The sequence below is a fragment of the Lepidochelys olivacea genome (assembly GCF_965140295.1).
Source record: "Lepidochelys olivacea isolate rLepOli2 genome assembly, chromosome: 16".
In the NCBI taxonomy this organism is placed as follows: Eukaryota; Metazoa; Chordata; order Testudines; family Cheloniidae; genus Lepidochelys; species Lepidochelys olivacea.
The window spans coordinates 16,784,631-16,797,931 of NC_140426.1; the positions used below are offsets into that span (position 1 = coordinate 16,784,631).

Sequence of the window (13,301 nt, forward strand, 5' to 3'; positions counted from 1 at the left end):
ATGCATTTGTGCAGCTGCCGCCTGCATCTGCCCTCCTTTGGAAAGTTGGCCCTGCACATGTGTTTCATGAATAGCCTCTGTGTGGTATGGGGAGGCATGCACACATGGAAGTGTGTGTCCTAAATATGCATGTGTGGGGAGGGGTGTAGTATCTTTGCATCCACGGTGGTAAGGATAGCTCCTTAGAGATCTTTGAATTTATCTGTGGGCAGGCTGTTCCCCTCTGTAGGAAATATACTGCCCCATCATCCAGCAATACTAGAGTCTCTTGTCTCTCTCTCTCTCTCTCTGGTAAAGTTCCCCCCACCATCACACAGCCCCTTGGAGGCCAGAAGGAGGGCGTGATGGTGCGTGCCGGAGAGACTGCTGTTTTTCAATGTGAGGCTGATGCTCTGCCAGAGCCAGTGGTCACCTGGTACAAGAATGGGCACCAGCTGGCACTAGGGAACGGTGCTCGGACCCTGCTGAGAGGGCAGAGGCTGGAGATTGAAAACGCCCAGGTAAGGTTAGGTCGTACCTAGGGAAACCGTTCCACCTCTTCAGCCTTCCGTGCCCTGTGTGCGAGATTTCGACGACTTCCTCCTTCTTGCAGGTGCCGGATAAAGGGCTCTACAGCTGCAAAGTCACCAATGTGGCTGGGGAGGCAGAACAAACCTTCACGCTCACCGTCCAAGGTAAGAGAAGAGGGTCTAAACCACGTGCCTCCATCCGTTCTCTCCAGATTGTCTGTCTCAGGAGACCTGGGACTGGGGTTGTGAGAGGGTGCAGGTCAGGGCTGAGGTTAATTGGCAGATCTGGAAGTGAGACCAGTAACACCAGGTCTGTCTCCACTGCCCTACTCCCTGCGCACTGAGTAGGGGAAGTTAATCTGCATCGAGCTTTTCGATAGAGGAAAGGTCAGAAGTCGGGCTGGCCATTGCCTGTTTAAACTGCTTTGGACGGAAAGTTGGGTTTTTGACTCAGTGAACATTTGTGTGAAAAGTGTCTGCTTTCTGTGGAGCATTTATATATATGTGGGTCAAAAAACAGAATGTCCCAAAACTATTTGCATGCTGAAATGATGCCGCAGTGCCCCCTGGGAGTTGTAGTTCTGGTGCCTCGTGCTTCTCTTCTCTATGGGGTGGGCTCCCCAGCTACACTTTGGGCTTCTCTATGCTGCACTGCAGTGCAGACTGTCAGGGCGTGAATGCCAGAGCACGCCAAAATGTGTCATTCTAATTGCCCTGTGTGGATGCTCCTGGCCCAAACTAAAAGGTACCTTGTTTGCATTAACACAGTCCTCTCTGAAACGGGACTACGCTACTTTGAACTAGGTACCTTTTCATTTGCCCAGCAGCATCCACACGGGGCAGTTAGAACGTAACATTTTGGTGCACTCTGCATTTCGCACCCCTGTAGTCCACACTGAGGTGCAGTGTAGACATAGCCTTCATCTGCCATGATGCACCACCCCCACTCACCAAGATGGGAGGCCACGGGAGATGTAATTCAACCAGAGAACCTGGCTTATGGGGGAGATGGGAAGCAGGAGGCAGCGCAGTGGCCATCCATTTCTGATTTTGATTGTTCTCTGAAACGCAAAGTTTTTTCCAGAGGAAGAATCCCCATTTTTGTGACCAGTTCTAGTTCGATGCTAGTTCAGTGCTGCAGAGCTGTGACCATGGACATGGTTAGTGCTGGGGAGAGGACCGACTGGGGCAGATGGTCCCCTGGGCTCTGCAATCCAGATCTCGATTTCAAACTCCACTCCTAAAACTTGAGGGCTCTCAGCTCTGGGGTTTTAACTTCAGAGGCCAGGCAGCTGAAATGCAGGTCAGGGATGAGTGTGAGCGCAGTCCCCAAGGAGGAGGAGGAGGATGGTAACAGCCCCTCACAGAGCCCAGTGGGGGCTTGGGGCCAGTGTGCAGCTCCAGACACTCCTCTCTCACTGACACCCACTGAAGATGGGAGTCACTTTTTATTTTAGCGTTTTGTGCTGTGCCTGCAAGTACAGCCCCTGCAAGAGGAGTGCTGAGTAGGGAAACAGAATGGGGCAGCACATAGGGGACTCAGGTTCTGTTCCTAGCTCTGCTGCCTTGAGCAGGCTGCTGCCTGACTGTGTGCCTCAGTTTCCCCACCTGTACAATGGGAACAATGGCACTCCCCCTGGCTTTGGGAATTCTGGGTGAAAGCGCTTAGTGGTGTTTACTGTGTGTCTGAGCCGGGGAAAGAGCTGCTCCGTGGCTGTGCTTTATGAATGTGATAGCAGCAAATGCAGAGGGGTCCTGGTGTCCCTCAGCTCCAGCGGCAGTGACTAAGCCTCCCTGTGTGTTCTGCTTCTCTCCCAAAGCCCCCCCGACCATCGAGAATCCACATCAGGAGACGGTCTATGGAGCCGTGGGGAGCCTCCTCATTCTGACCTGCAAGGCGGCCGGTGTTCCCCCTCCTGCCATCAGCTGGCTGAAAGATGGGGCACTGCTGGGTAAGGAGACCGCATCACTGCATCAGCTGGCTTGATGGGCTGCTGGGAGAGCAGGGCTGGGTGTTAGCTGAACATAGCGTACACAGCTAGAGCATCTAGCAGGGAGGGGTGGTTTCTGGGTTTAGAATACAGGACTGCGGACGCAGGGTTCTGGGTTCTGTTCCCAGTTCTCATGTCAACTTGCTTTGTAAGCGGAACTGCTCTGTGCCTCAGTTTCCTTCCTCTAAAGTGGGGATTCCCCACTCACCATGTGTGGGGATGAGGCCTGGGTCATTCATGTGCGTGAAGTGCTTTGAGATCTAAGGCAGTGACAGAAGGGCATATTATAATTCATGAAATAAACACCACGGCGTATGCAAGGCCATCTTTGGGTGGGTTCGTGGTCTTGTGTGCTTTTCATGAACTCTTGTAAAGCCTTGGGGGTCTATTTACGGAGCCAAAATCATGTGAACTCTGGTTCCCTTGTGGTGTTTCAGTTCTGGGGTAGTGGAAATCGCTGGCCGACATGGTATTTAGATCCCTGCAGAATTAAAGTCTCCGGATAATATAAATGCAAGTACCAGGATATCTGGCTTTATTTGGGTTTATCCCAATCCTACTGTGTTCGACTTGAACTGGAAATGTGCAGTATGCAGCCAGGGAAATGTGTGGGCGTCTAAGGAGCCTGATCTTGATTTTGTGTGGTGAAGTTTTCGTGATCCCGATGATACATTGAAGCGGGGTCCTGGTGTTTCATGCCCATGAGCAGAAAGTTCCCAGCGCTGCGTAGGGCAGTGCTGCTGAGTCACCCCAGGAAGAGCAAGAGGAGATTGGGGTCCCTAGGTCCCGCTGGGGGGAATTCCAGTGGGAAAGGTGGGAAGCCTCCTTGCCAGAGGTGGGTTGTGGATGAGCAAGCCCGAGGGAACCTCCTCAGAGGAGAAGCCGAGTTCTCTGTACTGGTTTTGGAACGATGCACTCTCTTTCCCCCTCAGAGAACAGTGTGGAGCAGGGAGTGGTGTCCCGAGGTGGGCAGCTGCAGATCAGCCGCTTGCAGCCTTTTCACGCGGGCCGGTACACCTGCCTGGCACAAAGCCTTGAAGCAGAGGCCCGCAAAGAGTTCGTCGTCTTGGTGCAAGGTGTGTGTGGCATTGCAGCGAGCAGGCTGCCTCTGAAGGGGATGGAGACAGATTGTCGTGGGAGCACTGGGGCCTCTTGAGGATGTGGTTTGCGCTTTAAAGGGGTCAGGTAATTCCTCTGCCCTCCAGTCACATTCTCCTCTCTCCGCTCAGCGGTGCCCAGGATCCTGAGTGCAGGCATCCCCAGTGAGCACAGCGTCCTGGAGGGCACCGGGGTGAAGCTGGAGTGTGAAGCGGAAGGACAGCCGGCTCCAGAAGTCACTTGGTTGAAGGATGGGAGACCACTGGAACTGCATGCTGCCCCTCGCCGCCGGTATGCCTCTTGTTAGGGCTCTGGTGCTGCAGAGGGGCGCCATGGCCCAGTGTGCAGCGGCTCTCAAAAAAGCGAAGAGAATCTTGGGAATAATTATGAAAGGGAGAGATAATATGTCAGGAAATATCGTATTGCCTCTGTATAAATCCAGGGTACGCCCACACCTTGAAGATTGAGTGCAGATATGGTTGCCCCATCTCAAAAAAGATATATTGGAATTGGAAAAGGTTCAGAAAAGGGCAACAAAAATGACTGGGGTATGGAATGGCTGCCATAAGAGGAGAAATTAATAAGACTGGGACTTTTCAGCTTGGAAAAGAGACGACTAAGGGGGGATATGATAGAGGTCTATAAAATCATGACTGGTATGGAGAAAGTAAATAAGGATGTGTTATTTACTCCTTCTCATAACTCAAGAACTAGAGGTCACCAAATGAAATTAATAGGCAGCAGATTTAAAAGAAACAAAAGGAAGTATTTCTTCACACAACACACCATCAACCTGTGGAACTCCTTGCCAGGGGATGTTGTGAAGGCCAAGACTATAACAGGGTTAAAAAGAGAACTAGCTAAGTTCATGGAGGATAGGTCCATCAATGGCTATTAGCCTGGAGGGCAGGGATGCTTTGCGTTGAGTGTAATGCTTGGCTTAGTGCACATAGCTTGAGTGGCTGGTTCTGGCAAGGATGATGCCTGCTACTTAGGGCTCAATGAATTAATCCTTTAGCTCGAGTCGGGGGGGACTTTTGCTTTCGGCACAGAAGGTCACAGGTTCGATACCCAGGCAAGGCCATGGTGTCTGTGTATGTGTGTGGTCCTTGTGGGTTCTGCTGACCTGCTGAGTCTTCTCTCTCTGTGTGTGCAGGCTGTCTCCTGATGGCAGCTCCTTGCTGCTCAAGGGGCTGCGGGTGTCTGACTCGGGGGCATACACCTGCCTGGCTCAAAACAGGGCCGGAGAGGACACCAAGCTACACATGCTGAATGTCCTAGGTGAGTGATGCATGCCGGGTGGTGCAGGGCACAGGTGGGGTTTGCTGCTGGGCAGGGGGCAAAGATTAACCCCCTCAATGTCAACCCCTTCTCCTCCCCCTCAGCTCCCCCTACTATCGAGCAAGGGGCCAACGACTCTGCAGTCATCACCAGCGCCCCCTTGGGGCTGGTTACCATGGAGTGCCAAGCACGGGGCTCCCCTCCCTTACAGATCAGCTGGCTGAGGGACGGACTACCCCTCCCTCTCTCCCACCGGGTGAGGCTGCTTTCCGCAGGACGCACCCTCAGGTAAGAGAGGAGGTTCCCGAGTGCTTTCCACTCTGGCCAAAATCCTCCCCCCGTACTCATGCACTGTTATGCCTGGCTGCCACTGCCCACTCCAGAGGTGGCTGCATTTCAGTGGAGTGTTCAACATCAAGGAGCCTGAGTTTCAGAGGTGCTGAGCACTCACTGCTCCCCCTGGAGATACAGCAGGAGCTGCAGGTTCAGCCCGCTGGGTGCTCTGGAAGGCTGGGTGCTTTGGAAAGGCGGCCGTATGCCATGCGGTGTGCGCTCAGCTGTCCCGTGGCAATGGCACTGCAAGCAGGGGGGAGCAGAAGCCACAAGCTGGCCTTCACGTGCTCTGAACTGATTTATCATCATCTTACCCCACTCCCTACCCCGGGGAGTTAGGATCTCTCCGGTGCAGGACTCGGACACTGGAATCTACACCTGCGTTGCGTCCAGCCGGGCGGGAGTAGCGGAGCGAAGCTTCATCCTGCAGATCCAGGGTAGGAGGGGAATGTCACCTGTGTAACCGAGGGGTCTGCTGAGGAGGGCAGAGCCTGGAGTGTGGGGGGGAAAGGGGCGATTGGGGCTGAGACAAGAAGAAAGCATGGAGAGGGGTTGGGGAAATGCGGGCGGTGGGGAAGGGGTGTATGGGAGAAAGGGGCTGGGAAGTGTGGGGGAGGAGAAACTGGCTAAATGCAGATTTGGGGGATGGGTCACTGGCTAGTTGACTGGAGGGGATCACTGGAGAAGAAATGAGCAAGGGGCAATGCAGGGTGTGATGGGGAATCACCGTGACGCTGATCATGGAGGGAGAGATTGACGGAGATGAGGGGCCCCGTCTGTTACTGTCCAGAGGATGGAGGAGAGGCAGGATGGACAGCAGAAGCAGACCCAAGCCAGGCTGCCAGTGCGTCAGAGGCTGTATGAGGCTGTCTCCGCTCACTGCGAATGGTGCTTTGCAGAGTCACCTTCTGTTCGGCTGCCTTGGGCAGCGTCTTTCCACTGTAGGCCCCTGAATGGGCGTCCACAGCCACGCCTCTCAGGAGACAGAAGGTGCAGCCTTAGGTGAGGGGGACAAAGGTGTCATCTGAAAATGACAGGTGAGGCCTCCTCTGGCCCCGGTAACAGACGCCTGCTGCTTCTGCCTCCCCGCAGTGCCTCCAGCCCTAGAGCCCTCGGAGAGCAGCGAGACCGTGACCGCAGTGACCGACTCTGCCGTGACCTTCACTTGTGCAGCCAGCGGGTTGCCACTACCCACTCTGACCTGGCTGAAGGATGGCGAGCCCCTGATTCTGCAAAACAACCTGGTGCCCAACGGCCCGGGCACAAGGCTGTACCTGGAGTCGGTGCAGCCGGCCGATTCGGGCGTTTACTCCTGTGTTGCTGGGAACGAGGCCGGGGAAGTGAGCAAACACTTCCACCTCTCCGTCGTGGGTACGTGCCTGAGCGGCCTGTCGGCAGGGAGGCTGGAAGGGGGTGAGGGTGGGGGGCATCAGGAGGGATGGGTGAGGGGCAAGCAGGCTGGGCTGATGGGGCTGAGCTGGGGGGCATGAGGAGGGGGATGGGCAGTGCCCAGTCTGTTCTCTTGGATTCAGCTCGCGCTAAGGGCCAGACTCTCCCAGGGGCATTCCTTTGGACTAGCGAATCTCTGCGCTCAGTCCCAAGGAGGACCTTCCCCCTCTGCCCGCCTGCTCTCCCAGGCCCCTGTCCGGAGGAGGGGCGGTGAAATCAGCCCTGCCGTGCCTTGCAGAGCCCCCGCGCATTGAGGATTTGGCCCAGCCCACGGAGGTGGCTGCCACCATTGGGGCTCCCTTAGAATTGCTGTGCACCACAGTTGGCGTGCCCGCCCCCAACGTCACCTGGGAGAAGGATGGCCGGCTGCTAGCCAGGCCCGGGATCGTGGCCAGGAACGGGAGCTCCCTGCGGATAGAGAGCGTGCAGGTGGGGACTTCTCCCCCGCCCTCCCCCCTTCCCTCCCTCCATCCCTGAGTTTTCACCTGAGCTTCTCCTCCCTTCTGGCCTTTCTCAGGCAGACGATGCTGGCTTGTATACCTGCCTGGCTGCCAACCCTGCTGGGGAGGATGGCAAGAGCTTCTGGGTCAAGACACAAGGTACCATTGCACAGCGGGGCGCCTGTGGCTAGAAAGCAGGCAGGTCGCACAGTGGCAGCAGCCAGCCTCATGTCTGCGCTGCCATCAGAAGTGACTCCTGGCCCCTGGGAGAGTGGCGGGGTGGGGGTGGGGCAGAGCTGGCCACATCAGCCTCTAGCCGATGGTGGGTGGGTGAGCTCACCCTGCTGGCTTCCCTTTGCCCAGGGAGGGGAACGGATAGTGCCCCCGGAGGGAATGGGTTGGGTTGAATGGCATGAAATGCAGGGTTGGCATCAATCTCCACCATGCAGCAACCTTGGTGGGTCCTGGTTTAGCGCCACTGGAAGGCAGCTGTGTTCCAGCAGGACCAGGCTGGGTCTGCGAGTGGGGACAGGGGCCTAGACGTCTCCTATAACTGGGGTGTTGGGGGATGTACCGCACTCTCCCCTGGTGGGAGCCTTTCAGGATCATGGCTGGGCCCGCAGATCCTGGTCCTCTCATGTGCCCACCCTTCTGGATCAGCGAGGTGGAAGGGGGATGTAAGTGCCTTGCTTGTGAGCCTGGGGCTGGGTGACAGAACAAGCAGGGTTAGCACAAAGCGGAGCAGCGAGGGCTGGGGCATTTCTTGGGCGGTGGTTGGTAGGTGGGTGTTACCATTCGGGGACGGTGCCCTCTCTCCGGCGCTCCCAGTTGCTCATGGGCGCGATTCCCCTTCCACACAAGCCTGACCCGCTTGGCTTGCATCCCTGCAGTGCCTGCGAACGTTCGGGGCTCCAGTGAGACGCGCTCTGTCACTGTGCTGGCCGGCGGGCAGCTCTCCCTGGAGTGCCCTGCCGCCGCTGACCCGCCACCCCGCATCGAGTGGCACCGAGGGGGCTCCCTGCTGCAGGTGTGTAGTTGGGGCGTTCGCCAGTTGCTGTACGTACCAGGTTGGGCGTGCATGGCAAGGAGGTTGGAGGGAGGGGCTGACATCTCAGCGAGGTGGCGCTGACTCCCCATATCATCTTCCTGGCAGTGTCAGGGCCCAAGAGATTCCCTCCCACTCTCTGGGGTGCAGCCAATGCACAAGGTGGCTTCCCATCACTGCATGGCAGGGGACTGAAGCCCCTGCCCTGGGGATCCCTCCGCGGTGCGTGTCCCTTTGATCAGCCGCCCCCCGCCTGGCTTGGCTCTGGCCGCTAAGCAGTGCGGATGCTGCCTCTGGGATATTGAACCAAGGCCACCAGACTCATTGCCTGTGAAGCCTGCGGTCTGGGCGGCGCTGCTGATGGGGTGTTTGTCTCTGGGTGCTGGCAGGAGGATGCCCACGTGCGGTTTCTGGCCCAGGGGCGCTTCCTTCAGATCCAGCCCATGGGAGTGCCTGACGGCGGAGAATACAGCTGCACAGCGAGCCACGCACTGGGGAGAACCAGCCTGCGCTTCCACGTGGAAATCCAGAGTGAGCAGAGCTCGGGGGGCCTGTGGGGAGGTGTGAGCCCCCAGTTCAGATTCCGCGGCGCCATCAGTTGCTGGGGCTCCATGGCAGATATCAGAGCTGGGCTGACTCAGACGCTCTGGCCCTCGCTTTCCTTCCCGGAGTTGGGTTGGTGGGATACGCTGTGTGATGGGATCCCATTTATCAATGAGCCATCTCCCCATCAGCAGAGGAGTGGACAGGCTCTTGGGAGTCCCTCCATTTACACATCTCATTGCATTGGCTTGGTTAATTGGCAGGAGCCAATCCCTGTGCAGCATGTTCTGTCCACGGGCTGTCCGCCTTCGACCTGCTCGTTACCTCATCTTTCCATTCCCGATTTACCCTGTCCATCGTTGTTATCTTGTTCTTGGCCAGTGGTTCCCCGGGTGTTCCCTCCCCTGGTCTTGGCCAGCTCAGCGAGCCTGTCTCTCCACTCGCTGGCCCATTTCCCTATCTTCGTTAGCACAAACGTTCTCGTTTCAGCCTCCTCATCTGTGCGCCTCTCTAATCCTGTCTTCCAAGAAATGAGGCCTCCCCTGGGTTTAATTACTCATCTCAAGCCAGGCCTATGTGGGAGTGAATGAAAGAGGGAGGGGTTTCAGACCCCCCCATCCCCAAAACATTGGGAGCCCTCCAAACTTTTTCCTACCCTGCTGCAGCACCAGGCTCACAGGAGCAGAAGCGGGCTCTGCGCTGCCCCTGGACAGAGGGGGCTCAAGGGCAGAGCAGTTAAGCACAAACTCCACAGTTTCTCTTACTGTTATTTTCCAATGCCTCGTGCCCCCCGTGATTTTTTTGTTGCAGCTGCCCCTGTGATAAAGCCGGGCCCCTTGGCTGTGAGCACCACTGTGAACGAGTCCGCTCTGCTGCCCTGTGAGTCGGAGGGGCAGCCCACGCCCCAGCTCACGTGGAGGAAGGATGGCCTGCTCCTGCTGCCTGCTGCAAACCCCAGGTACGCGAGCCTGCTGTGCTGGCGGCAAACCCAGGGCCGTTCCGCAGCCGGGCTCTCCCATCAGTTTGAAACCGGCGGTGGGAAAGCAGCCGCTTCCCGTCTGTTTTCTCCGTGGTGCCTCAGCACGGCCAGTAGGCTCAGGTTTGTAACTGGGCTGCTGCACGGGCCCAGCCCCTTGCAAACAGCGAGGAACGGAGCCTCGCAGGCATCCACGTGAGGCAGGGGCATTTATTACCCCCACTCTAGGCTGGGGGAGCTGCGGCAAGGGGAGAAGAAGGTCCCATGGCCACTCAGGGGCCAAGTTGTGAACAGAGCCCGGGTGCTCTGACACCTAGCCCTGTGCTTGGACCACTCCTCTGTGCTGGTGGTGGCCACCTCTGGGCCTGCCATCCGATGGCTCTGGTCTGCTGGCAAGTGTTCTCCTCTCCCTCAGTGGCTGTTTTCCTATTTGTCTGCTGCTTCCTGTCAATGAGGCATTAAACCAAACTGGCTGGTGGCCTGATGGATTCACCTTCCCTCCCCTCAGGTTGGAGCTCCTGTCAGATGGCTCCCTGAGAATAGACCCAGTTCAGGTCCAGGACATGGGACATTACCTCTGCGTGGCATCTAGCCCTGCTGGGTCTGACCGCCGAGGCCTGGATCTCCGAGTCTTAGGTAAGGGGAGCGTGAGGCGGGAAGGGACTGACCTGGGAATGAGGCAGGCCCCTAGGAGCCTGGCGTGCAGGGTTCGCATCCAGCCATGCTGCATGGATCTCAGACAGCCTCTGCTCTGGATACCACCATCTCCTTTTTCCTACACATGCCGGCGTCCCCTCTCCTTTGTTCCAAGGGGTCCCTCTGCCTCCTGCTGGACTGGCCCAAGCCAATGCGCTCCCCTCTCATTAATGCCGCCTCCCTCCAGCAATGCCTCGAGCTGGTTGGAATCCGCTCCTGAACTGATTGCATCTGTCTCTGCTCCTCACAGTCCTTCCTGCCATTGCTCCGGGGCCCTCCAACCTCACCCTGATGGCCCACAGCCCGGCCTCGCTTGCTTGCGAAGCTACTGGCCTCCCCAAACCCCACGTGACCTGGAAGAAAAACGGGCACCTCCTGAACGTGGACCTTCCACAGAGCCCATACAGGTACCGGCGCTGTCCTTGCCATGCATGCTGCCGGCGGGGTGGGACGCTCAGGGAAATGTGCAGAGCGAGTCAGGTCCGGTGGCTGGTTCTGCTGCCATTTGGTTCGCTTGCTAAGCTGCTTCTGCCATTGTACCCTAGCTCCACCCTGTACACAGCTGGCCCAGGCCCTCTTTGTCCTGGGGGCCACTGCTGACCTTAGTGGGGCAGGATCTGGTCCTACGTTTGTGACTCCCCCTCACCCAGGCACTCTGTGTCTCAGGTTACTGTCCTCTGGCTCCCTGCTGCTTGCCAGCCCCAGCCTCCAGGACACGGCGCAGTTTGAGTGCATCGTAACGAACCCCGCAGGAGAGGCTCGCAGGCTCCTTGCTGTTGCTGTGCATGGTGAGTGGCTCTCCGGCATGCAGTGGTCTCACCTTGGGACGGCCTTTCTGAGCTCTTTCCATTTCCCGGCGCTCAAATCGCTGACTGAGCTCCGGCCAGTGCTTTCCCGGCACTGGCGTCCGGGCTGGAGCCCCAGTGACAGCGAACACAGAGCCGTGCTCTCTGGGCGAGCAGCCTGGGTGAGCCTGCGGAATCCACTGGGGTAGGGGGTACACGCACGCAAGTGTGTGCGCACGCCTTGGTTCTGCAGCTCAAGCTGCAGCAGCTCATGTGTTTAGCTCTGGAGGTCCCCACTTCAACCCCTGGTGTGTCGGCCAAGATGATGGCTGTCACACATGCTTCCCGGAGTCTTGCATCCATGCCCAGAGGGGAGAGTCTGGCTCCTACTCTTCGCTGCACAGCCCCTCTCACCTTGACTCTCCCCATTTGCAGTCCCTCCCACGATTGCCGACGATCACACAGACTTCGCAGCCACCAGGATGTCCCCAGCAGTTCTGACCTGCTATGCCTCTGGGGTGCCGGCACCAGCTGTGTCCTGGAGCAAGGATGGAGCCCAGCTGGGAAACCGAGGCAGTGGCTACCGCGTCTTGCCGACAGGTATTAGCAGCACCACCCCGTACATGGATGTGTCAGCAGGGGCAGGGCAGCACGCTCACCACCCAAGAGGGGGCACTATTCACCTCCCGCCTCCATTATTTACTGCTCCTGTGTTCCCAGGTGCTTTGGAGATCAGCCGTGCTCTGCCGATTCATGCCGGGCGCTACACTTGCACGGCGAGGAACGCCGCTGGCATGGCACACAAGCATCTCCTCCTGACAGTGCAAGGTACCCGGAGCTGCCAAGGCCACTACAGGCTGGGGGGAAGGAGGCGAGCCCCAGCTCCAGAGAGGGAGGGTGGGAGGGGGAGGGGCCTGCGAGAGAGTGCTCCATCTGCTGGGACTGTGAAGGGGCATTAGGAAGTAGCCTGGCTTCCTGGACCTCTCCTGGTTACGACTGACCATAGAGCCCTGGAGGCTGGGAAAGCAGCCAGGTTGTACACTCTGAAGGAGCCAGCTCAGGCACCGTTCCCCGTCTTCACTGCAGAGTCCCCGGTGGTGAAGCCCCTGCCCAGCATGGTGCAGGTGAGGGTCAATGCTGGTGTGGTCTTGCCCTGTGAGGCGTCTGGGATCCCCCGCCCGGTGGTCACGTGGCAGAAGGAAGGGATCAGTATCCCAGCAGGTGAGCTGGGGTGCAGCTAAACCAGCCAAGCCCAGAACTGCCCCGCTGGTCACTGCAGCAGCCGGTCCATGCCTTCACCTCAGCAAAGCCCCTGGGAGGGGTTGGTGATGCTACTGGAACTTAGCACCCCGGGCGCTGCTGGGGGTGGCAGTGGCTTGGGGGACAAACAATCTGAGGACCTTCCAAATCCCCCATCCCCTCCTGCCCTAGATCCCTAGTTCTCACGGAACCGCTCCTGGCTGCAGCGCCGGGAGGCGCTCCACTTGGTAGCCCTGTGCATCCCAGCACAGTGTCAGAGGGCAGCAGGGGGCACCGTGAGTCAGTTCAGTGGGAAATCAGGACAGCTGGTGATCCTAAAATACCCCTTGGCACATCTAAGGAGACATTAACCTGGGTATCCTTGCTAAAAGCCACCAAGAGTCATTAGACTCTGCCTCCACCTGCCGATTCAGAGGGTCCGATGGGTTCTTCACTTCCTAAGCTAAGCTGTTGTGTGCTACCTGGGAGGAGGCCGCATGTGATGCACGGAGGAAGCGGTCCCTGTATATAGTCTGTCAGTCACTAGTGTGCTTGGGCCAGGGTTGTCTGACCAGTGGCCGGCCTTCCTGCTCTTGCTCTTCATTTCCGTCACATCCCTTTTCTCTCTGATCTTTGTTTCCTGGTGGCAGGAGCCGGTTTCAAGGTGCTCCCCAATGGGCATCTGCATCTGTCCCGGGCTTCTGAGGAGGATGCTGGGGTTTATCTGTGTGTGGCTCAGAACCCCTCGGGCACAGCACTGGGGAAAACCAGACTGATTGTGCAAGGTAGGAGCATGAACGGGGACCCACGCCTCGGAGCAAACCCAGAGCCACATGTGAAACCCAGGGGGCTGTGCGTTATCCCGCAGCATGTGCTCTCCTGTTCCCCTGGGCCTGGCTGGAATGTCCTGTCTGAC

General features: G+C 57.8%; 1 protein-coding gene across 1 annotated transcript in view; it reads left to right on the plus strand.

The window, feature by feature from the left end:
* HMCN2 (hemicentin 2) overlaps positions 1-13,301 on the plus strand; it is a 112,036-nt gene that overhangs the window by 79,896 nt on the left and 18,839 nt on the right. Inside the window, exons 59-79 of the mRNA XM_084649981.1 lie at positions 298-500; positions 593-674; positions 2,330-2,461; positions 3,433-3,576; positions 3,730-3,889; positions 4,755-4,879; positions 4,984-5,167; positions 5,552-5,649; positions 6,305-6,583; positions 6,900-7,090; positions 7,179-7,260; positions 7,992-8,128; positions 8,536-8,677; positions 9,500-9,647; positions 10,174-10,301; positions 10,612-10,768; positions 11,028-11,149; positions 11,582-11,746; positions 11,867-11,974; positions 12,233-12,367; positions 13,036-13,170. Of these exons, the coding sequence (XP_084506107.1) occupies positions 298-500; positions 593-674; positions 2,330-2,461; positions 3,433-3,576; positions 3,730-3,889; positions 4,755-4,879; positions 4,984-5,167; positions 5,552-5,649; positions 6,305-6,583; positions 6,900-7,090; positions 7,179-7,260; positions 7,992-8,128; positions 8,536-8,677; positions 9,500-9,647; positions 10,174-10,301; positions 10,612-10,768; positions 11,028-11,149; positions 11,582-11,746; positions 11,867-11,974; positions 12,233-12,367; positions 13,036-13,170 (3,057 nt within the window). The remainder of the gene's footprint in view (positions 1-297; positions 501-592; positions 675-2,329; positions 2,462-3,432; positions 3,577-3,729; positions 3,890-4,754; positions 4,880-4,983; positions 5,168-5,551; positions 5,650-6,304; positions 6,584-6,899; positions 7,091-7,178; positions 7,261-7,991; positions 8,129-8,535; positions 8,678-9,499; positions 9,648-10,173; positions 10,302-10,611; positions 10,769-11,027; positions 11,150-11,581; positions 11,747-11,866; positions 11,975-12,232; positions 12,368-13,035; positions 13,171-13,301) is intronic.